At 42.2% G+C, this 26221-nt stretch overlaps 1 protein-coding gene across 1 annotated transcript; it reads right to left on the reverse strand.

Annotated features, from left to right (window-relative positions):
• Positions 1-18147: 18147 nt before the first annotated feature.
• LOC144821503 (olfactory receptor 5V1-like) lies at positions 18148-19089 on the reverse strand. Its single transcript, XM_078678650.1, has one exon. It carries the CDS (start codon positions 19087-19089, stop codon positions 18148-18150), a length of 942 nt encoding a protein of 313 aa, XP_078534776.1.
• Between the last annotated feature and the right edge of the window lie 7132 nt (positions 19090-26221).

The following is a 26221-nucleotide window of genomic DNA, read 5'->3' on the forward strand; positions in this document are numbered from 1 at the left end:
TGCAAAGCATTGAAATTATTCTTACATCAAGCTGCCGTTCCACTGGTCGTCCCTAGATGTCCTCACGAGTCAAATGCAAAACTATTGAAACCCTTTCAGCAAGCATTTGCATTTGACTCGTGAGGGACATCTAGTAACCACCAGTTGAACTGCAGCTCTTTGTAGAATTCTTTTGATATTGTATACTATATAATATTCACTGCCCACTGCTAAAGCTTTGCAGGGCCTTTGGTTGGGAATATTTTTTGCCAATAACTGTGCTTGAGGTGGTCCTAAGAGGATGGGACCACAAGTAAATCGTTCAATAAGATGTGTTTTTTTGTTTTCAAGGCATCTGTTTGGTACTCTCCCTAGGTTAGGGAGGATCCCAAAATCATCAGATCTCCCACTGCTTGCTACTTTTTCAGTTTCACCATTGTGAATGTACTATATACAATTCAGCATATAAAGATAGAATTACTTATCATATCTGGTCATGTACAGGAAGCTTATTGCAATTATTTTGCAATTTTTGTACAGTACACACAAGTACACAGTGTCATCAGCTACGCGAAGTTTAAGGTGTACTACATGAAGCTACGTGTAGTGCTGATACGCAAACTACGCCCACGCTTACTATTTTCCTTTTGAAAAAAAATCCAAAAATTGTTCAGAAAACCACACAAAAAAAAAGTATTTTCAGAACTAACTCCTCTGGTTAAAAAAAAAGTATTTGTATGATAGTGTGTGAAAGTTTAGGCGAATGTATGCTTCTAAATTTGCCCCATAAGTGCTTAGGTATTGGCAGACTATGGTCTGTGGTGCAAAGGGACACGCTGGTCTGCGATTTGGTCTGTGGTGCAAAGGGGCACACTGGTCTGCGATTTGGTCTGTGGTGCAAAGGGGTACACAGATCTGTGATATGGTCTGTGGTGCTAAGGGTTACATAGGTCTGCAATATGGTCTGTGGAGCAAAGGGGTACATAGGTCTGCGATTTGGTCTGTCGTGCATAGGGGCACACAGGTCTGCAATATGGTCTGCGGTACAAAGAGGCACACGTTGGTGATATGGTCTGTGGTACAAAGGGGCTCACTGCTCTGCGATTTGGTCTGTGGTGCAAAGGGGCACACAGGTCTGCAATATGGTCTGCAGTACAAAGAGGCACACTGGTCGGTGATATGGTCTGTGGTACAAAGGGGCTCACTGGTCTGCGATTTGGTCTGTGGTGAAAAAGGGGCACACAGGTCTGTGATATGGTCTGTGGTACAAAGGGGCACAGTGGTCTGCGATTTGGTCAGTGGTGCAAAGGGGCACACAGATCTGTGATATGGTCTGTGGTGCAAAGGGGCACACTGGTCTGCGATTTGGTCTGTGGTGAAAAAGGGGCACACAGGTCTGTGATATGGTCTGTGGTACAAAGGGGCACACTGGTCTGCGATTTGGTCTGTGGTGCAAACGGGCACACAGATCTGTGATATGGTCTATGATGCAAAGGGGCACACGGGTTTGCAATTTGGTCTGTGGTGCAAAGGGGCACACAGATCTGTGATATGGTCTGTGGTGCAAAGGGGCACACTGGTCTGTGATATGGTCTGTTGAGCAAAGGGGCACACTGGTCTGCGATTTGGTCAGTGGTGCAAATGGGTACCCAGATCTTTGATATGGTCTGTGGTGCAAAGGGGTACATAGGTCTGCAATATGGTCTGTGGAGCAAAGGGGTACATAGGTCTGCGATTTGGTCTGTGGTGCATAGGGGCACACAGGACTGCAATATGGTCTGCGGTACAAAGAGGCACACAGGTTTGTGATATGGTCTGTGGTACAAAGGGGCTCACTGGTCTGCGATTTGGTCTGTGGTGCAAAGGGGTACATAGGTCTGCAATATGGTCTGTGGAGCAAAGGGGCACACAGGTCTGCAGTATGGTCTGCAGTACAAAGAGGCACACTGGTCTGTGATATGGTCTGTGGTGAAAGGGGCTCACTGGTCTGCGATTTGGTGTGCGGTGCAAAGGGGTAAATAGGTCTGCAATATGGTCTGTGGGTCAAAGGACCACACAGATCTGCGATGTGATCTGTTCTGCAAAGGGACACACAGATCTGTGATATGGTCTGTTGTTTAAAGGGGCACACTGGTCTGTGATTTGGTCTGTGGTACAAAGAGGCACACAGGTCTGTGATATGGTCTGTGGTGCAATGGGGCACACAGGTCTGCGATATGGTCTGTGGTGCAAAGGGGCTCACTGGTCTCCGATTTGGTCTGTGGTGCAAAGCGGTACAAAGGTCTGCAATATGGTCTGTGGTGCAAAGGGGCACACAGATCTGTGATATGGTCTGTGGTGCCAGTATGATGAAATATCCTTGAATAGCAAACCAGGGGCTCGAGTGCCAAGGAGGTGTGCGCCTACGCTACATAGCCTGAAATAGATGGGCTTTGTGTTTACCATTAGACAGCACAGGTCTGACCAGTGCATCACTGAACTGAGGACATTGGCAATGGGCTCCTGGAGAGAAAGTTAAGGGATTGGAAATAGAATGAGATCTGAGGTCATAGGAAGAGGCAATAGGCACATCCAAAAGAGAAAACAATGTCACCTGGTGATCTAGTGTGTTTGGACCAGGTAGCCCATGGCACAGACTTGTGGCATGTCCACAGTAGGGGAGAGGGTGTGAATACACAACAGCACTGTGACGTGGAGCAGCATCAGCTAAAGGCAAACCAGGAATGAGCGGTGACTTGGTAGACATGGTCATGGTGCGGCGTGCTTGACTAGTTCGATGAAGGCTCAGGGGGCGGGAGGAGGGGTTTGGAGAAGAGATGTCTATGTTAAGAAGTTCAGGGCATCTGTGGGAGGGATGTATGATAGTACAACGTGATCTTTTTTATCGCGGTACTTTACATCGCAGATTTTACAACGCAAGTTGTTACAACGACTTGCGTTGGAGGCCGCGGATTGAGGATTATTATAATTTTCTATTCCAACTCCAGCCCACGTAACAGTAGGGAAGGTGTTGGAATAGAAAATCACAATATTCCTTAACCAAGAGCGCCATCCAGCGCAATTGGTAGTAATGACTTGCGTTGTAATGGCAGCGTGGTAAAGGTCGTGCAGTGTAAACATCGTGTTGTAAACGACGTTTACCCTGTGGGAGAGGTCTGAATGGGCTGCAGTTTGTGAAATGCTGATTTTAAGAGACAGCAGCGATTGTTTGAAGAAGTGCGATTGGCAATTGATACAGGGCACAAATTAAGACTATTAAGAAATGGTATAATGACGGCAGCCCTCAAACTGGAAGGTTGATGCCTGTGAGAAGTTATTAGTTTAGGAAAGCAGGGAGAGGAAGAGACATTCTGAAGTGACTGGTTAAACAACAGATGAAGCAGGTGTTGGTGTCTGAAAGCAGAGGGTGTTGATAATGTGTAGAGGAAGTGCTGCTCTTACTACAGGCTCTGAGGTCCCTCAGTGCTACCTCAGTAGGGAGAATGAAGGATTTCTTCAAGGAAAGTTGGTTGGTTTCAGTGTTAAAGACATAGGCAGAATGGACAGAGAAATGGGACAACTGGGGGAAATAAGAAGGAATTGATGGGATAAGGAAGGGAGGCTAAATGGAATGTATGACGTTACAACGCATACTTTTACAACACATTTTTTACAACGCAACATCCATTACAACTCATTCCATTACAACGCATACATTTACAACAAATATTTAAAAACTACCTTTACAACGCATTCCATTACATCGCATACTACCTTTACAATGCATACCATTACAACGCATATCATTACATTGCATGTAAGGTAAGTATTGGATAGTGTAGGGGTAAAAATTACTATTCTAACTCCAGAGGGTGCAACAGTAGGGTAAGTGTTGGATAGTGTAGGGGTAAAAATTACTATTCTAACTCCAGGGGGTGCAACAGTAGGGTAAGTGTTGGATAGCGTAGGGGTAAAAATTACTATTCTAACTCCAGGGGGTGCAACAGTAGGGTAAGTGTTGGATAGTGTAGGCGTAAAAATTCATATTCTAACTCCAGGGGGTGCAACAGTAGGGTAAGTGTTGGATAGTGTAGGGGTACTAGGTGTTGTAATGCTATGCATTGTAATGGTATGCGTTGTAATGACTACGTTGTAATGACATGCGTTGTAGTGGTGTGCGTTGTAGTGTCATGCGTTGTAATGGTTGCGTTGTAAATGCATGCGTTGTAATGGATGTTGCATTGTAAAAGTTTCGTTGTTATGGTAGTGCGTTGTAAAAGTTGCGTTGTAAAGGTTGTTTCCCCATAAATGGGATGTACATACGAGAGGGGCTGTAAGTGTGGGTTGTGTTAAAGCTGTGGATGTTTGGGCAAGAGTGATTGGAGGGCCCCAATTTGATGCACAGGTTTGTGCAGAAAGGAGGTCAGGTTCTGGAAGAAAGAGTTCTTGGCTTGTCAAAGGCAAGGAATAGGGCCTCAAAAGATGGCTTTTAGGTAGTGAGGGCTTAGGGAAAGCAGAGTTCTCACCATTTTCTGACATGTATAAAATTATGTCTGGACTTAAGGCTGATGGTAATGACCTATGGTTGAGGGGAGCTTCACAACTGACCATTACGGAGTACATGACTCTCCGTTTGGGGCGACATTGTGCGCACATCTCTCCAATAAAAATGAGAGCATAGACAACTGTTTTAACACCTGGTCAAAGTGGGCAATGGCCCAGGGCCTCACCTGCCAAGTGTCTTCTGGTAACGTGATCAGGACAGTGTCACCATAATAGCATTTTACATAATAAGTAGATTGTTCTAAATGAATTGCCACTCCTTTCTAAGCAATGCATGTTGTAAAGACCTGATGTCCACACATAAAGAAACCACTGCCAGGGCCACGTTAGCATAGCTTACCCTCTTAGCAAATGTTAGTGAACTGTCAGGGTCAAGTGTAAAAAGTCTTTCTTAGGAACATCTCTTTAGCGGTTCATGATCCTATTTTCTTCTGTGGTTCTCTTTCGGTTTATATTCAAAACTTTGAAAACTTTAGAACTTTTTCCCCCAAAGTTTTTTTACGTACCGCTCAAAACAGCCCTTTTTTCCATTTTTAAGCCAGTTATAGTTTGCCAGGGGTAGTTAGTCCTAAGGATGTCCTTGGGGGTCAACTACCCCTCTTGTTACCTCCAGTAAGTCCTGCACAGTGGGATTGCAAAGACTTCTTCAGAGGCCAATGCCCCCCTTTCTCCACCATTTTGCAAACACGCCTCTTGACAGACTACGGGATGGGGGATGAAGTCCAATTTACTCCTGAGGGACTTTGGGGGCAAAGAAACCCTACTGGGACTGCCTGTAAGCCCTACGCATCAGAATTCCTGAGCGCTGGAGGCCCAGCACCCTTTCTCCACCACTCTGCAAACACGACTACTAGCTAATGAAGTGTTTGCAATGTAATAGGTTTTGCATTTGCAAGAATTAGAGTTATGGGCAAAAGTTTTTTAACTAATGTTTTTGGAGTGGATTGGATGTACGTTGTGTGTAGTGGAATTATGTGGTATGTTGTGCAGTGAAATTATGTCGATAGAAAGTAGGATGTATTTAGTCTATAGGTATTATGTAGAGTGGGATGTGTTATGGAGAGTAATTATGTGGTATAGTAGTCTGGGTTGTGGAGTTGTAACCTCAGGTTTAGTCTTCCTCATTTCCATAAAAGCTCTACTATGAACTCAGTGAGAAAAAAAAAGATGGAATCACTGAGGAGCACTTATGGACATAGTCAGAGGTATGAGAAGGCCCACTGAAATTATGTGATTGTTTGGCTGCACCGACTTTCGCACAATTATACATTTGCATTAACAACATAATTCATCATCTGCACCCTAATCTGCAGATTTGAACAAAAAAAGCCTTGTTTCTACCTGAAAGGGTCAAACGATACAAAAAATGCAACAAGTGTTACCGCATGGTGGAAGGCCCTTTTCAAACCTAGAATGGTTAAGTCTTACTTATGTGGGTGCTAAATTGGTACTAATGGTGTGCAAGCCACTCATGTTTCCCCCTGCGCCTCTCTTGCTTCTTTCTGCATTTCTGTAGCTTCTTTTTGCACCTTTCTTTCTTCTTCTGCACTTCTCTTGACTTCATTCTGCAAACCTCATGTACTTTCTGCACCTCTCTTCCCTCTTTCTGCACATCTGTTGCATCTTTCTGCACCTCATTTGCTTCTTAGTGCACACCTGTTGTCTCTTTCTGCACTCGTCTTCCCTCGTTCTGTACCTTTCCTGCCTTTTTTTGCATCTCACTTGCCTTTCTGCACTTTTCTTGCTTCTTCCTCCACCTCTGTTGCATCTTTCTGCAATTCTCTTGCCTCTATGTGCACTTCTCTTGCCTCTTTTTGTACCTCTGTTGGCTCTTTCTGCACCTCACTTGATCATTTCTACACTTCTCTTGCCTCTTTCTGCACCCCTGTTGTCCCTTTATGTACCTTTTGTACCTCTTTCTGCAAGTCTGTTGCCTCTTTCTGAACCTCATTTCCTTCTTTCTGCACCCCTGTTGTCTCTTTCTGCACTTGTCTTCCCTCTTTCTGTACCTTTCTTGCCTGTTTTTGCATCTTACTTGCCTCTTTCTGCACTTTTCTTGCTTCTTTCTACACCTCTGTTTCTTCTTTCAGCAGTCCTCTTGCCTCTTTGTGCACTTCTCGTGCCTGTTTCTGCACTTCTCTTGCCTCTTTCTGCACCCCTGTTGCTTCATTCTGCATGTTCCATGCTTCTTTCTGCACCTTTATTACTTCTTTCTGCACCTTTATTACTTCTTTCCGCACCCCTGTTGTCTCTTTATGTACCTCGGTTGCCTCTTTCTGCACATCTCTTGCGTCTTTCTGCACCTCATTTGATTCTTTCTGCACCCCTGTTTTCTCTTTCTGCACTCGTCTTCCCTCTTTCTCTATCTTTCCTGCCTTTTTTGCATCTCACTTGCCTCTTTCTGCACTTTTCTTGCTTCTTTCTACACCTCTGTTGCTACTTTCAGCCATTCTCTTACCTCTTTGTGCACTCCTCTTGCCTGTTTCTGCACTTCTCTTGCCTCTTTCTGCATCTATGTTGCTTAATTCTGCACTTTCCATGCTTCTTTCTTCACCTGCCATGCTTCTTCCTGCACCCCTGTTGTCTCGTTATGTACCTCTTTTGCCTCTTTCTGCACTTTTCTTGGCTTTTTCTGCACCTCTTTTTCCTTTTTCTGTACTTCTGTTGCATCTTTTTGCACTTCATTTGCTTCTTTCTGCACTCCTGGTGTCTCTTCGTACACTCGTCTTCCGTCTTTCTGTATCTTTCCTACCTGTTTTTGTATCTCACTTGCCTAATTCTGCACTTATCTTGCTTCTTTGTACACCTCTGATGCTTCTTTCGGCAACTCTATTGCCTCTTTGTGCACTTCTCATGCCTGTTTCTGCATCGCTCTTGCTTCTTTTTGCATCTATGTTGTCACTTTCTGTACCTCATTTGCTCCTTTCTGCACCTGTATTGCTTCTTCCTGCACCCCTGTTGTCTCTTTATGTACCTCTTTCGGCACTTTTCTTGTATTTTGCTGTACTTCTCCCTCTTCTTTCTGCACCTCTCCTGCCTTTTTCTTTACCTCTCTTGCCTCTTTGTGCACCCATCTTACCTTTTTCTGTTCCCCTCTTGCCTCTCACTCTACCCCTCTTCCCTCTTTCTGCACCTCTGTTGGTTCTTTCTATGCTGCTCTTGCTTCTATCTGCACCTTACTTGCCTGTTTCTGCACTTTTCTAGCTTCTTTCTACACCTATGTTGCTTCTTTTAGCAATTCTCTTGCCTCTTTCTGCACTTTTCTTCCATTTTGCTTCCCCTCCTGCCTCTTTCTGTATTTCTCTTACCTCTTTGTGCACCTCTCCTACCCCTTTCTGCACCCCTTTTGCCTCTTTTTACCCCTCTATTGGTTCTTTCTGCACTGCTCTTGCTTCTTTCTGCACCTCACTTGCCTCTTTCTGCACCTCACTTGCCTCTTTCTGCACTTCACTTGCCTCTTTCTGTACTTCACTTGCTTTTTTCTGCACCTCTCTTGCCTCTTTCGGCACCTGTGTAGCTTATTTCTGTACTTCTCTTGCCTTCTTCTGCACTCTTAGTTAGAGGTAGTTTTAATCCCCCTCCCCTGTTATGTACTAGGGCCATACGGGGGAGGTCATCCCAATCACAGGGGTACCCCAACCCGTACTGTACTCTTGTGTATGTAGGTGTTTTCACTGTATTCTAAGTGTCTTTCAGCAAAGCTCTGGCTCCAGGCCTGGTTTGTCAGAGTCAGTTACCACCAGTACCAGTCAGCAAAAAGTTGGGGCACAGGATAACTTTGAAACACGGCCTCTTTCGACTCCTCTGTTGGTTCCTTGTGCACATGTCTTTATTCTTTTTACACCTTTCTTCGGCTTTCTGGACTTCTGCTGCCTCTTTCTGCATTTCTCTTGCTTTTTTCTGCGCCTTTCTTCTTATTTCTGCACATGTCCTAGCTTTGTAGGCATGGTTAAATATTAGCATTTAAAAAACCTTAGAAAGTCACTGAAAAAACACAGGTTTCAGGGACGTAATAGGTAGTTGGACATTTCACTCGTACAAAACCAGAGAAATTTGGGCGTTATAGTTAGTTGAGCTAACTATAACTCGCAATGTACTGCTGATGACGCAACATATTACATTATTCATGACATGGTCAGTGACATCGCTGATGACATCACTGATGAATATATATAAATATATATAGCTTTCTAATGAACAAAATAACAATATTTTTATATTTCATTTACCCTAATATTTGTTCTCTTTAAAATGTAAGCATATTTGCACTTGATAGATAAAACAGAAAATACAGTTACATAAGTTACTGTCCCATGATCGAACAATTAATCAACACTCATGAACTTTATCTTTTAGCACTGAAGCTATTGCACTTTGGACACCAGGAAGAGGGCGGTGAATAGGTACGCAAGATTCTTGAATTAAAGAAGCACTGAGTACTTTGAGATTCATAGATCAGAGGGAAAACATACCGATATATAGTCATGAACACACTTGGATGCATTTATGCCAGAATAAACAAGTAAAATTAATTATAGAATTATCCCAAATGTATTTTAACAGGCATATAACAATGTGATTTACATAAATTCCTTTTATATGTATACATTTTTATATATATTTGTATATTTTATGCTTTCAATATTCATGTAATGTATTTAAAGGCTTAGACAACAATATATTTTAGCGAATGATTTTCTATTATTGTTAAGCGCTTTTTATTCCTTATAGTATGATTATTCATATCATCGTTTGCCATTCCTCTGGGTGTATGGCTTCAAGAGTACATGTGGAAACAGCGGTATGGGGTGGGTGAGTGTGTGTGTGGGTGTGTGTATTGACCTGATAATTCTGCAAATCACCAGGGCATACTTACCTTTCCCTTTCTCAGGACCCAAAAATATACAATATTTCACAATAATTACCTAAGAAAGCAATAATACTAACAAATAACTAAAGATATATGGCATGTACTGGGGAGCTTGCGAAAAACAACGCCCATGATCTACAACAACGCAAGAACAATACCAGTGACGACAAAACAACAACAACCCGGGAAACAACGTCACTCGGTAAAACAACGCAAGAAACCCAGGGCCATAAGGTAGCAACGTACCACAGGGTATGAAAACACAACACAATACCAGGAGCCACAGGTGGATTTTGGCTTCCCTGGATAAGAATCAAGCCCAACTTTCAACAACTACCTGCAGGAAGGGAAACTTACCATACTTCCGATGCTACAGCACTTGGACCAGAAAGGCCCGACCTCCCATCCCTAGGAATACATGGGAATAATGATATTGATTCTGGGGTTTCTTTATTACACAATTACAGAAGGATAAAAGAAAAAAATCACTACTATGTCACGATAGGCCTTCTTCACATCAATCCCTAAGCAATTGCTAATGCAATTAGAATACACATATGTAGAGCTCATATGTAAATCAGCATATAATCTGAAAATAGGAGACGATAGTAAGATAAGAGCAGTTAGGAAATAAGAGTTAGTGGAACACCTCACCAAGTTTTACCGGAGGGGAGTCCGTTTCTCCAGCCGAATCAGGATTCTCTGCTCCACCGTCACAGCCACACGTCTGTACTGTGATGAACTACCAGAGATCGAGACCCGAACGCCCCCTTAAGTACAAGTGAAAACGTTGGTCGAAGCTTCTAGCAAGCCTCACCCCCTGTTCTCATCAGATTTCTGTACCACCCCGCGCCAAGGTCACAGCTTCAGCTAGCTCGGCATCTGTTATGACTTCGAGGCAGAGTGAGCACATTCCTCCAACGAAAACCGGTTCCTACTAGTATACGAAGTGAAAAACTGAGAAGTAAAACATGACTCCTCACCCAGAAAGGCTGAGAAGATGGCGATAGCTTGGAAAATGGAGTCGCTCAAGCATAGACCACTATTCCAGCAAAGAGCCCGAATTAGTATGCAAGATGGCATCAGAGTATGCCAAAGCCAATAGGTAAGCCCTGCCTTTAAGCAAGATATAGTCAGACACAGAAAGAACATTATCGAGTCCTATTTACAGCTAATCTATATTATGCAAACCTGCTTAGCACTATATTAGAACAAAATATTCTGAGATGGTAGTGGGCAATGGTCATAACCGACCCAATCATCCATTAAAATGGCTCGATCACTACATTCCACCCATGACCATTGTCCAATTCCAGCGAATGTATATAAACATTAAACAGAACGCAAATCATTACTAGAATAATATGAAACACAACTAACAGATCTTGATAGAGTACCAGGTAGAAACATATTCAAAAGATTGGGTACACATTGGGTGCATCAACATATAGCAATAGGGAAAGAAAATAACAAGAGTGCACCACCCAAGATAGACTGGAGAAAATTACAATCAGGCAACCACCCAAAAAGCCAATCAAACCACCCTTGATTCAAATTTTGAGGAACTTCCATGGACAAATTATGCAGAGCATTAATGTGGGATTGGATAGATTTCAAATGGTCTGACGAATTAAAACAACAAAGACCCTCGAAATCAGAGCACCCATGATCATGCTCCAAAAGAAGATAATCAATGGCAGCTCTAATCTGCAAAATAGCCCGGCAATCACCCTGTGCATCCAATAAAAATTCTGACTAAGTAGTTGAAGTGTGAATAATAGATTTGACCATGAGACACGCTAATCTACTAATAGCCCTAGAATTATAAACAGAAAGTCCCGGGAGTCCCACAATTGAAGCAGCCAGGCTGATATATTCTGTCTTAGATAATAAATGCAAATCAGATTCACAATGTTCATCCAATGGAGGTGACTCACGAACGGTCCGAATTTGCATAGAAGGTAGCAAAGAAAACATAGCCAGGCTGAGTCTGGCTAAGGCACAAGGTCCACCCAAAATGTTAGCAGGAATAAAGGACCAAGATATTATCCCGCAGTAAAACAACCATCCATTTGGCAATAGAACATGTCAATAGTAACTAACTGAAAGAATTGTCGTTTTACAGGACATAGGGTTACGAACTGAAAGGCACAAATGGGGTTTACGATTAAAACACAAAATCTGTACATGTCAGGGAAGCATGGAAACATTTTCCAATTTAGACTGAATACATTTGCCGATCAATTGTGGATCGCACGTAAATTCAAAGCAATTATCGCCTTCCATAATATTATAAGTGGTAATGGTAAAAGTTTGTGGCGGGTCAAGATCAGGTAATACTGTGCAGGAGGCACAAAAGTCGTATACTGACAGCCGACTCTTTACCATGTCAATATCATCATTGCTATCAATATCTGTAATGTTAAAAGCCCGAAGTAGGACTGTTGTCGGAGTTGGAACTGAAACAAGGCACGTTGACAAAATATCATGGACGCTCCTTTTATTGGACATGCAGAAATAGGAGCTTTGAAGGAGCTTGCGGGCCAAATTTTCCCAGATGTTCCTTGTATCAAAAAGTATCGAATCCGTTCTGCGTTTTCTGATGATCGTCTCGCTGTTGATCCTCCTCGGCCCATCTCGACCCAAAACGCACCATGCCGTAAGGAGTCCAGCGATGACACATCCCACAGCGATAATCCATCCAATAAACTAAGGAAAACAAGTAAAAACAGGCATTATTCATTCTCGAAGGTAATATTTGTCAGCGGGAACATAGGGGTATATTATCAACAACTAGCGATAATTTTTGTCTCTAACTTGTTTAGAGACAAAAATTATCGCCGCACATCGGCGATTTTTATCGCAGATAAACCTTGCTATTAGCAAGGTTTATCGCAAATGCGATAAAAAACGCCCGCAATGCATGAATATCGCTGAAAAGTCAGCGATATTCATGCATTATCGAGCAAATGCTCTTAGCCATGTTAGCCACCTCCCATTGGATAACATGGCTAAGAACTGCTCAGGGCAGGTGTAAGCTTTTGGAGATATTCGCCCTTAGCGCAAATATCTCCAAAAGTTGGTAATAGGAGATAGCGATGTTAGCGACTGTTTCCAGTCGCTAACATCTTGGCACGCCCACTTTGCATATCATTAGTGATAAATATCACTGACATGCAAAGTGGGGCCCATGATGGTCGCTATCTCCTATTAGCTGTCGCTAACTGGTGTTAGCGACAGCTTGGTAATAGGGAGATAATTTTATCTCCGCTTTCTTGGCTTTTAAAGCCAAAAAAGCGGAGATAAAACCCCTTGATAATATACCCCATAGTCCCACTTTTCCTGTCCAGGCTTCATAATCAAAATAGTGTTATCACTGCCCGTGGCAACTATTTCAGCCCGTTCAGGTGGTCTATTAGGCAACTGTACCAACCATCTGGCTCCTGGGTTTTTATCAGTTGAGCCAAAACCTCCTTCTCCATGTACAGTTAGGATGGTTGGGGCAGTCCTCCAAGAACTGGCATTATAACCAACTGGGCAACTCAATCACCAGGTTGAACTGTCAAATCTAGATCACCACTGTTCAACAGTACAATTGTAATTTCACCTTGTTAATCAGAATCGATCACAACCCCCAGCACCTGGATGCCTTTCACCGCTAGTCCAGAGCGTGGAGCGATCAAACCAAAGTGTCCCGTTGGTATTTGGACACCAATTCCAGTTTTGATGAGGACAATATCTCTTTACTTTAATACATGAGATTTCAAAGTACACAAATCAAGACCAGCAGATTCAGGAGTTGCTCTGTGTGGAGTCAAGGCTCCAGGAGTAATTTCGCAGTAAACAATTGTAGCCCCTGCTGTATGGGGTTGAACATTCACAGAAGGGGACAACATTTGCATAATAGGTGTCTCAGAATTATATACAGGCCTAATGTTAAGAATTTGCAAAGGAACAATCAGGTGAATTCTCTAATTATCCAAAGAACCATCTCACAGTCTTTTCATTTGATCTTTTAAAAGGCTATTCATCCTCTCGGTCAAACCTGCTGCGTGCGGGTAATAAGGAAAATTAAATACCCATTCGATATTGCGTTGAGCATAATATTCTTGTACCATCCTCCCTTTAAAATGCGTGGCATTGTCCGATTGAATTTGTAAAGCCACCCCATAATAAAGAGCAATCAAATCCAAAGTTTTCAGTGTATTTACCTAAGTAGCGCGTTTATAAGAGGATGCAACCAAATACCCAGAATATGTATCAACAACTGTACGCACGTATTGACAACTTCTGCATGTTGGCAAGGGACCTATGTAAACTATCTTCCAAATCTGTGCTGGTGACTTACCTCGGTGCAACGGACCTCTCACTATCTGTGGTACTGACGTTGTCGGGAATGTTGGCAAATTGGGCATTGCAAAATTACTGTTTTAAGTCATGGGAGAGGTGTATCCCACTATCTGCTGCCCACCTGCTAGTCTTCTCTCCGAAGTGCCCACACTTTTGGTGAGCCCATCTTGTCAATCCAACCAAGTTAGAATCCTGCGTTTCCACCTCTGCCTCAGAGATCTTAGCATTTTTGTCTGTAATGAGGTTATGCAATTTATCAAACGAATCAACACCATAGTGTGCATCAACATGAAAAACAGTTACAGCACTTTGAGGAAGAATGTCCCACATTTCTTTCCACAATTCTTTTCCCCATAATTCTTTGGTATTTATAAACCAATTGTGAGCTTGCCATGTGGGAAGCCAAGTCTCCAACCCATTGGCAGTCGACCAGAAATCAGTGTAAATATGGCAAACTACTGGTAATTCCTGTTTCAAAGCCTGATAAACAGCATAAAGTTCAGCAAACTGACTGCTCTTTCCTTTACCAGTTGTACTCAAAAATATCTGGGTAGCAGGATTATAGGATACCACCTTCCATTGACTCTTTGCTCCAACATACCTTGCTGGACCATCCATAAACCAGGCATGCTTCCTCTCCTCCATGGAGAGGTCGCTAAACGGCTTACCCTACTTAACAGGGGATTCCTGTACTATAGGTACATTGTGCTCCACATCAGTCTCCTCTATTGGCGCCTGCGCCACCTGATCTTGCATCATCGCGGTGCCCTTAGGACCCACTCGAGCCCTGTCCAGAATCACACTGGCTTCCTGTGCAAGTCCAATTCTTTGAATTTTAGGGGAGCTCATAACCCATTGCATTATTGGAATCTCATGTCTCAGATTAACATCGAGTCCCAAAGTTAATTGTTCAGTGTCTACTAAAACCTAATAACATGCAAGTAACTGTTTCTCAAAAGGTGCATAACACTCACGGGCGTCGGGCAATTTCTCAGTCCAAAATCCTAGGGGTACTTTTGTCTTACCTTGTTTTTGCTCCAACTCCAAACTCCAATTTGCATATGAACCTTGTACAGTCACATTTAAACTGACATCACCATCACGCACTAGCCACAAATTTATAGCATGCTGAATCGCCTCTTTCGCAAATTCAAATGCAGTCTGCTGCGGCTCACCCCAATCAAACATGTTTTTCTTCCTAGTAATTTTGTACAAAGGGGCCAGAATCTGACTCAAATGGGGAATGTGTTGTCTCCAAAACCCAAACAAGCCGATAAAGCTCTGAGTCTCTTTCCTGTTTCAGGGTACTACAAACTCTTTAATTTTCTGTCTCACCTGTGGAATCACCTCTTGATTTCCCCTGGTGTCACTGAATACCTAGAAATTTCACACTGTTTGCTGGACCTTGCCATTTGTCTAGATTAATCTCCCATTCTTTGCTTTGCAAATGAGTTACAATTTGGTCTAATTGTGTCTGAACTTGCTCCTGTGTTTCAGCTTGTATCAATATATCATCAATATAATTACAAATTTGTACACTAGAAATTATGGCTACCTCATCTAAATGTTCTGCCACCAGCCGGTGACATATTGTCGGACTGTGTAAATAACCTTGTGGCAAACGCTGAAATGTCATTTGTCTGCCACCCCATGAAAAACTGAATTGTTCCTGACATTCAGGAGCTATAGGAATGGAAAAGAAAGCATTGGCAATATCAATAGTTGCGTACCAGGTCCCTGGATGTTTCTGAATTCTCTCAATTAAAGTAACAGTGTCAGAAACAGCAACAGTCAATGACGGTGTATGCTTGTTCAATTTGCGATAATCAACTGTCATGCACCATGAGTTATCACTTTTGCGCACCGGCCACACGGGATTGTTCCATGCAGAAGTAATCGGAACCACAACCCCGGCATTCATCAAGTCTTGGATGGTAGCACTGATCTCATCATGCTCACCTGGAATTCTGCACTGTTTCATTGAGATTACTTTAGTCGCCTTAGGCACCTTCACAGGAGGAATTTTCAAGCGACCTGCTTTCACAGCATTAGCTGAAATATAGTGTTTTGTTCCAAAGTGATAATACCCATCGTCTAAGCAGAGCGTCATTCCTTTTAAAATGTCAATTCCAATAATATATTCAGAAGATTTATTTGTACTGCGGGGTCTATTTACCACCCAATCCTGTAATCGTAAAATACTGTCCTCTAAATTTCAATGGGATTTCCATATATCAAAGTGGCCTCCACTCCTGTATCTACTAGGGGCCGGGCCCGTTGCATGTTACGATGTCTCCAGAAAATCTCTATTTCTACATAGGGTCTGTGATCTTTACGAGCCCAATTCTGTACCAGTAAAGCAATCAATAATGGTTCTGTCGGACAGAAATACGTAGTGATATAGTATTCCGATTATCTCACTTTCTGCGTATGTCCCCATAGGGGTACACATACATTGGTACTTATACCTATAGAGAATACAAACAACACTGACCATAAAGAGAATCCAAAAGTAAAGTTTTAGTCATATACTTTCTTGCTTTTTGAATTGTTTACAGTTGGTTGAGCTGTCCAAACAAACATTAAATATATACAATATGTAACATGAATATTAGTGCAGGACTGGCACACATTAAAACGTACATACATAAATATGTGCTGAAATACAATGGTGGATTAGTTTCAACTGTGTACAGAATAGTCAAATTGGTCAATTAATTCATTCTTGGTCCTAGTAGACTTTATGCAGTTGAATTTTGAATAACAATGTGACGGCGTTTCGACCCTGGGGAGCGATGCGCTCATTCGTTCATCAGGACTCGGTGGATATGGGTCAGCCTTCTGAGGTAAATGTTTCCTCTTAGATGTCTGATGTTCTACTTGAGGAGGTGCAGGTCGGCCGACTCCGCACCTACTGCTGTTAGGCTGCCTTATCTTTATGAATCCTTGTATCACTCTTGGGAATTCCAAAACAGGGGCACTTCTTAACTTTTAAAAGCAAAGGGTGCATGCGTCTCACTCCATCTACTCCTCGAGGGGAATGGCCGACAGAACCATTATTGATTGTTTTACTACCCACCCAGGTTCTCAGGGTTCTCAGGGTCACAGGGTCACCCCATTATATTGAATGGTGCAATTCTGTACCAGAGCATGACCTATTTCCTAGGCATTTTTGTTCCTGTCCTGTGCCCAGGACAAATCGGGATATAAACTTTCGTAGCATTTAGGAAGTACGTCTTCCTCATACACTCTCTCTTCGTAATATGAATTTCTTATATTCCTGCCACTCTGTGATCCTCGATCGGGAGATCTGCCTCTCTCATTTCTCATTCTACGTTCTGGGGATTTACCTCTCTCGTTACTCATTCTCGTGTCTGGGCCTACGTTCTGAGGATTCTTCCCTTCTTCCCCTGTATAGTTCGTCATCACTTCCCCCTGACTATCTCTGTTCATGATCCTGTTTATTAACTCTCCTGCTCCCTCCTTTTCTATCCAAGCCTCTTTTTTGAAATATTGTCCATAGCTTCTGAGTAGGTTCCCCATCTATGTCTTCTGTTCTCACCCCATCCTTCATTAGGGCTGTGAACAGATCTCGTCTAGTCAATTTGTTATTGTCTGTACGAACTTCAGGTCTAAATTGATTTTTTGACTCTTATTTTTTTAATTCCTCAGCAACTACTGAACAGATTCACACCATTTAAAAAAGGTCACTTTCTGAACCAAGAGCTACATTTTTGCCACATTTCGTGTAATTCCATTCAGCAGTTTCGGCTGTAGCCTTGGCTAAAATTTCCTACGGAAATTAACATGGAGAAAACACTTTTTAGGACCCTCCTTTTTTTTCAGCCCCCGCTTGACGAATCACCCCAAACTTTCAGGATAGGAGCTGACCTGCATATACTTTTTTCTGAAGAATTTCACGAAGATTTGTCAACGACACCAAAGTTATTAGCAAATCAAAAAATGTTTTTCCTACGGAAACTAGGTTCTAACTATAACTACCTACTGGAGACATATAGGTTCTACATATATAGGTGCTATATATGGAAGCTTTACTTCAGTGAACAGATGATAAATTCATAGACTTACCCTCCAACTGAGTGCCTTGAGGCAGAATATGATTAAAAACCATCAGGGAAAACAAGCATATCTGTGTGCCATAGACATACATGGAGCCAATGTCTGCATATATGTGATCGTATTTACCGAGAGCTAACCTAACTACAAAGCAGTGAAGTGCTATACAAGGGGGATACATAAGATATCGCAGAGTTGTACATTTTTCTTCACAAGGAGACTCACATTGGGTGAGTTTGGTGACTATGTAAAGCGATGACACAGATGGCATGGAGATGGGAAGAAGCGTTGCCCTGTGACTTCTGACACTCATCCTTCTATACCTATGATCACTTTGTCACTCTTTGGATTGTAAGAATGGTTTTCCTGACCGCCTTTTTAATCTCAGTGTTTCGGAGACTATATATCATTGGGTTCACCATGGGAGTCAAGATGCTGTAGACCACTGACACAAACCTATCACCAGAGAATGAGCTAGTGCTGGTGGGTCGAAAATAGGTGAAGAGCAGAACCCCGTAAAAGATGATGACCACTGTCAGGTGGGAGGCGCAGGTGGAGAAGGCTTTGGCTCGGCCCTCAGTAGACTTGATGTTCAGGATGGTGCTGATAATGAATGTGTATGACACAATCTTGATGAGGAGTGCCCCAAAACCCAAGAACCAGCCCAGTGTGAGGATGACCAGGATGTTGATGAATGTGTTGGAGCAGGAAAGGTTAAAGAGAGGAGGGAAGTCACAAAAAAAGTTCTGGATCTCATTGGACCTGCAAAACAAGAGCCTGATCATCAAAATCACATGCACAGCAGAAAAAAAAAATCCTGCAACCCACGAGGCTGCCGCCAACCACGAGAAGGCACGCTGGTCTATAATGGTGTCGTAATGTAAAGGATGGCAGATTGCAATGTAGCGGTCAACTGCCATGGCAGCTAAGAGAAGTGCCTCAGAAGACACCAGGCTAGCAAAGAAATAGAGCTGGATCATGCAGGCAGTGAATGAGATAGTCTTCCTCTCGACCAGAAGGTCAGACAGCATCCTGGGGACAGTGACAGTGGAGAGGCAGCAGTCTAGGAAGGACAGGTTGCAGATGAAGTAGTACATACCGGTGTGAAGACGTGTGTGTAGGCGTATTACTGTGATGATGAGGATGTTTCCAGCCAGGGTGGCCAAGTAAATGAGTAGGAAAATAATGAAAAAGAGACCCTCCACCTCAGGAATGGAAGACAGGCCCAACAGGACGAATTCAGTGACCAGAGTTTGGTTGGTTCTGTCCATATCCAGGTCATTTGTCTAAAGAGGAATATTGGTGAGATATATATTATATAAATGATAAAACAATATTAATATAAAACATTCTTATTTTTGATTGTATTACTAAACCTAACAACAATAATGACAATACATTGTCATAATAAAGCAAATATTTATGTATTGTATAATGCCGACAGTTCATGGGTTACTGCTGTGGTGACAATGCAATTTTTTATTCCATAGCACAGATCTTAATTGTCTGCTGGACATTTGCTGATAGATGCTGCTAGTACCAAGCTAAATGATTCTTATCTTATTAATCTCGTAAATGGTCATATATGCATTCTTATCATTCTTCATAAAAACTGCAAGGTGTATGTTTCATCAGGAATGGGGAATTCCAAATCTTTAATATTCATGTGTCCTTGCTAATATTCCAGATACCTAAATTGCACTATTTGTATTCCCTATGAAAGTAGTAATACTTTTTTATTGATATTTTTTTTGTTTTATTAGGTGATTTTCATTGTATCTGTGTTTGCGCCAGGATACCCGTAGGGTGACAGTATGCTCTATATAAGTTCTAAATCAAATCAAATACCTTTCTAGAAAAATGGCCATGTAGCACTGAAGGCCAAGTTTCTATCAATAATCTAGTAGCACACACCCACTTAGTATTTTTATATATCCCAGAATGGTCTTTATAAAAGATATGGAGGTGGGTTTTCAATCCCAAGGGTCATATGCAGTCTGCTAGAGGAGGAAAATATGCCATAATTCAAATTTTTTATGTTGTGGTTAAAGATATGTTTTTTTACATACAGCAAGAATTAGAGAATGAAGTATTGGAAGTCTCCACATTAGCACCAGTCACAAGAACACACTTGTTCACATCCCTTTCTGTCTTGAGGGGATTTCTGTGCTTTTACTGCATCCTTCAAAGCAGTGGATGCAATGAAGGCACAGCTGAATACCTTGTAGGTAGTATGTATGTTTAATTGATTTTGGATTCTTTTTTCTTTACTGAATTAAAAGACTCAACATAAACTTGTTTCAATGAAACAAAAACATAAAAGCAGGGAGATAGTTTGTTTTTCCTACTTTCATTTGAATAGGGCAAATCAGTGATGGCCACTTCACGCTTAATGTTGTGGGGCAACCTCTAGTGTCATAATTTTAGCGGTGGATGTTCTATCAGGTCAAGTGTCTCCGAAGGTAGAGCCAGTTGAGGTACCACTCTGTTGGAAACTCAGTGGCTCAACTGATTCACAATAACATGTCAGAATAGCAACAAGTTTGGTGGATAGCTCCTGTTGGTGTTGATGGAAGTTCACTAAACATTTAAACATTTTTTTTGTAACATCAGCAAACCCCTGAAGCATGAAATTCTTTCTGAATTAAATAAAAAAAACAATGAATCAGAGTGTTTGCTCCTGGAGTTTGGGAGTTATTATATTTTTCTGCCCCTCATCACCAAGGTTTACATGGCGGATACAAAAAAGGACATTATACCACCCACCTCAATTAGGGTTGGCAATGTAATGACCTTCCTCAGATAGCCCCTACTCAGTTGGGCCATCGGAGTAAACGTTTTGTGGACAGAGCCAAGTGGGCCTCTGTTGCCGGAAAGCTTATGGCTCACCTGTCTCAAAATGAGGAGGGCAAACTGAAGGTTTGGTGGTCAGGGTACTCCATCTACAAAACTCTAAATCAGGCTTAGATTCCTAGGGCCTCATTTATGAGAAGTGATGCACCGCTGCGTGAAAGCAGCGATGCGTCACTTCTCAGTGCGCCCTCCTTGCGACATGATTGATGCGTCATATTTACTGTATGATCCATCATTTCGCAAGGAGTTACAGATACGTCATTATTTCTGACGTATCTGTATGGGGCAAAAGTGACGGATTGCTGGAGTGTGTCACAAAAGTGACGCAACTCCAGCAATGTGTCCTTTCACATGGGGCAATTTTGACTGAAGCTTAAGCACTTTGGCCTGTGTGAGGCTGATGGCATGGTGAGAGGCTGAATGCGTAATCAAGAGAGAGAGAGAGGACCAGAAAGCTAGTCCTTATCCCCGGGGTTATATATGATTTAATCGAAAAGAGACTAGCTCATGTTTTACGGAATTTACAAAAAGGAAAAGACTCGAGTATGTTTCGTCATGGGATGGGAACACCTGGTGAGTGTGTTCATGAAGCCCTCACCCACCAACCTAGTTGGTGGCATGCTTCATCATCGGGCCCACCCAGTGACACCTAGCGTGTCCCGGGTGTGCTTCAACGCCTGATTACAGCGGAGCAGGTATGTTGCTGAGTGTGCAGTGAAGAGTGTTATGAAAGTGATGGCTTGGCGGGGGTCCCAGTACCCAAGGGTAAATTAGACTTTAATACCTGGGCCTCCTTCAGCCGTTAAAAATAAGGCTGTTGGATGTTAGAGGCGAGTTACGACCTCCCACATCTGATCAGCGATTGATACCTGGCTGATCTCAAGCGATGTGTGAGAGTGTAGAGCAGCTCTCAAGCACAGCTGAGCAGCATTTCAGCAGTGCAAGTGTCCCCTAGAAGAGCTATGGGAACTGCATCTGTTTTGTATTTGGGCAACATTCGGCATTCAACAAGATTAAGGAATGCAGTGCAGAAACCAAAATGCTGCACTGTGTTGCATTACAGGGAGGGCGGGAGCAGGAGAGTGCAGAAAAAACTAACAACAATGTCCCAACCGGTATCATTGAGGAAGGCAAGTATATATGCATGTACAAGACATTACAATAAAAGTGAAAGGGAGACTCGTGGAATGTTTTAGAAAGTGCTCATGGCATCATGTAATTGAAGTAACAAATTATCAGGAACAGTTATATCAGCACTGTGGGCAAAAATTGAAAAGGCAACCCAAAATGAACTTGGTGCACTAATGTGCTTGTGACACACAAGGGTGATGGCGCAAGTGACAAGTGGAAGAACAGCAGAAGGTGCAATGTGACAAAACAAAAATGAACAGAAATATATGGTTCATCAAAGAGTATTTACAATAGTTGGTCATGATTTGGCCAGACATTTAAAGTGAACCATAGTTGAATTTGCGCGGCAGATTGCGCTGAATTGTCGACGGCCTTTCTATCCTATTTATTCAGGATCATCTTCAGGACTGGGTTGCCAAGTTAGGGGTGCTGAAGAGGCAGGAGCCGAGCATCAAGGGGCAGCGTGGCTTGCCCAATGGAATGGAAACAATTGGTACTAATCCAGAGTGGGAGAGTTGGGGACCACAGGCGGAGCGTAGCAAGGAGGAGCGTCTGCGTGATGGAAGTTACCGGTGGTCACTGGGGGTTCCTAGCAGCGAGGTAAATCGGGAATCAGGAAACATATAAGCCCCGATCCACTGTGTGGGGATCGGCGGGAAGACTACATTCCGTGATAAGAGTCCGTAAGGTGCTTCGAGGAGTCAAGTGGAATTAATCCAGGGACACCACGTTCATTCTGGATTGGCCAAACACGAACGTGGTGGCTCGGCGCTGATCGGAGCGCCTTTCCTGTCCCCGGATTAATTCGGCTTGACACTGCTTTGCATTACTTTAAGGGTTCTTTCCAGCATAAAATAAGTTTTGCACTGGAAAGTATTATGGAAAAAAATATTTGTCTGGTTAGCATCACTTTTTTTATGCTAACTCAGTGCAAACTGTATATCTACCCTTTAGAGTGCTGGACATTGGGAGTGTTGGGTGTGATCACTGCAAGCATGTGGAGCCAGCCAGTCTAGGTATTGTTGTGGCTTGGGATCAGCATCCTCTCCACCTCCTTCCCCCCCTCTTGCACATCAGCTGGTCTGGTTGGACCAGAAATCAGACATGAAATTTGGTAAAACCAGGAATTCTGTTCTTTACAGCCACCCACTTGGGATATATTTGCCTTGTTGCTCTTACCTACTGTGCCCATATGGGCAAACACCTTCTTTGGAAATCCCACACTATACAGGTTTTATAGTTTATACATTCTGGACAACAGAGCAAAGTGGTCAGTAACACGGATATAGTTACGGTTAGCCTTGACTTTGGGCGCTCGTGCCACGACTTGTGTTACTGCAGCCTCCAGCCCCATCTCCCCCACACCGGTGAGTGTTGTGCATACCTCCACCCGCACCTGTTAGTGTGGTGCACACCCCCACCCGCACCTGTTAGTGTGGTGCACACCCCAAGAGACTACGGGGCAGATTTATGTCGGACTTGCGCCACGTTTACGCCTCCGTTGCGTCACGCAACGGCGCGGAAACGTGGCGCATCCCTGCAACCTATTTACAACGTGACGCATCTAGGCAGATGCGTCACGTTGTAAAGCCCTGCGCCACATGAAACCTGCGTCAGGTTTCATGTGGGCGTTCTGTCTCAGGGTGGGCGTGCCCTCGTAGGAAAGCCCCGTAAAACTGACGCAGTGAAATCTACAAGATTTCACTGAGTCAGTTTTACGACGCTGCTGGGTCAAATCCTTACGCCTGCTTGAAGCAGGCATAAGGAATGAAGCACCACGTTATGTATCGGTGGCCTCTGTACATTGCAGGAGTTGCGTCGCACTTGCGACGTTACTCCAGCAATGCGCCGCTCGTACACCACTAGATGCGTCACGCATCTGCCCTTTCTTGCACCATGGTGCGCCGCATTGTAAATGCGGCGCATCTGTGGTGCCGCAAGGAGGGAATTGCGTGACGCATCAGTTCTGGCGCATCCCTGCTGATTTGCAGAGATGCGCCAGAACTCATAAATCTGCCCCCTTGTGTCCCAAAAGTTCCTCAACCAGTGAAGACGTGGCAGGGAGAGGCGGGTCATGGGGTTCTGCTGTCCAAAGCCTATATGAGTGGGGAGGAGATAGAGAAAAATGAAGGGAACTAGCCCATGGTTGGCCAGGCGGCTACATAGTTAGACTTTGTCCTTCTTTCTCGACAGTACTTGTGGCTCCCCCACCTATTGAAGGAATATAATGCACCTTTAACTGCATATAGGAAACAAAGAGGGCTAAAGAAACTTCAAAAGGGCAGCTTGGAGGTTACAAGGGCCCTGCTCAAATATATAGTCGACCTCTTCTTATTGTTATATTATCAGAGGCCTTTAGCAGTGAAGACATTCCAAGACATCCTGGCAAGTCATTTATAAATAAAGTTATCTCAGAAAGATTTTTTTCATGCTAATATATTAATGGATAAAGAGCATGTAAAGGTTTGAATGTCATACCCTTGTGAGATTTATCAGCGAACACCGGCCAGGACACTTTACAAGCTGACTGCGATGAAATCCTTCATATAACTGACATGTCAATTCTCATGGCCTTGGAAGATCACCTGTCTCACAGAAAAAAATCTTGTACTTCATCACCAAAAAATGGTACCCACGGGAAGACAGGAATACTGTGGCACACACAATGACACGTCCTGGTGTTCAGGGAGACTCTTTGGTATGGCCTAGCATCCTTACATCTCTTGACGTTAGAGTAAAATTCCTAAATTTTCTATCAGATTAATTGGAGGCCCAGAAGGATCTATTTCACACAATCACCACACATATTGTGGCTTTTGACATAAAGGGTGCGCAGTCAAAATTTCGATTTTTTTATATTGACCTACACTAATATCGATTTCTTAATATCGTAGGACCAGAATATCGATGTCAAGAATATCGGTGACCCGAATATCGACCATTATGTTAATTATAATTAATGTATTATTATTTTTAATTTATTTTTATTAACTAATTTATTTTGAATGTATTATTAATTGGTAATTAATTTTTATTAATTGATTAGTTGATAAATATATTAATTGTGTTATTTTCTATGTGTAGCGGGTTGTTGTTTTATGGGGGAATAGGAAGGGAAGTAATTTAATGTTATTTAAGTAAATATTAATTTAATGTTATTTGTGTTTATTATTCATTTTTGGTAAATTCATTATTAATATGTTATTCATTTAACAAATATTTGTTCATTAATAAGTATGTTAATTTGTCCCCTATGGTATACTACATCTTCCACACTGTTACACTCACTGAAGTTGGAATAGTAATTTTAACCTCTATGCTATCCATCAGTTTCCCTATTGTTACACTCACTGAAGTGTGAATAGTAATTTTTACACCTACGCTATCCAACACTTTCCCTACTGTTGCACTACCTTGAGTGAGAATAGAGATTTTAAAACCTACGCTATCTAACACTTTCCCTACTGTTACACTCACTGGAGTGGGAATAGTTATTTGTACCCCTACGCTATCCAACACTTTCCCTACTGTTCCACTCTTTGGAGTTGGAATAGTAATTTTTATTGTTATGCTATCCAACACTTTCCCTACTGTTGCAATTGCTGCAGTGCGAATACTAATTTGTGCCCCTACTCTATTCAACACTTTCCCTATTGTTGCACTGTTTGGAGCTGGAACAGTAATTTTTTTCCCTCTGTTATCTAAAATTTCTATTATTTTAGTTAATGTAGTATCTAATTATTTTAAAAAAAGATTGAAAAAATGTTAATTTTTTAAATTTGTTATATATATTTATTTATTTTTTATTTACATTATTCTTTTATGTGTAAAGATGTATTTTTAATGTATAAGATATTTTTTAACAATTTATAAGTTATTACAATAAGTATTAAAGCATATTAATAAGTAAATATATATATTATATTATATGTATATGTTTATTTATTTTTACATTATATATAAATGTTACTTATAATTTTTACACATTTTGAAATATTTGTAACTGTTGTTTTTAATTGTATGTATTATTTACTTCATTTTACATTAGATGCAAAATGTATCATATTTGTGAGTGAGCAGGAAAGAACAGGTCTCTAAAGTAATTTTCCCTCCCCCCAAAGTTCAATCAATCAGAGCTACAATTACCTTCCAATGAAACAGAACTATAGTTGCTATCCACAGCTCTAATTGTGAACTCTACAGGCAAGGAAGAGGGGCCCACCACAATAAAAAGAACTTAGGTTTGGCTCATAGGTATGAGGTGATGTCTCTGGACATTAAACGGCAGCCCCCTTCGATATCACAGAAAACTCTCAAGAAGCATTTGATTTGATACCAACAAAATGTAATACCAAAGAAGTAGCTACTTTGATACCAACAAAATGTAATACTGAAGAAGTAGCTAATTTGATACCAAAA

This window comes from Lissotriton helveticus, chromosome 1_1 (assembly GCF_964261635.1).
Source record: "Lissotriton helveticus chromosome 1_1, aLisHel1.1, whole genome shotgun sequence".
Classification (NCBI taxonomy): Eukaryota; Metazoa; Chordata; class Amphibia; order Caudata; family Salamandridae; genus Lissotriton; species Lissotriton helveticus.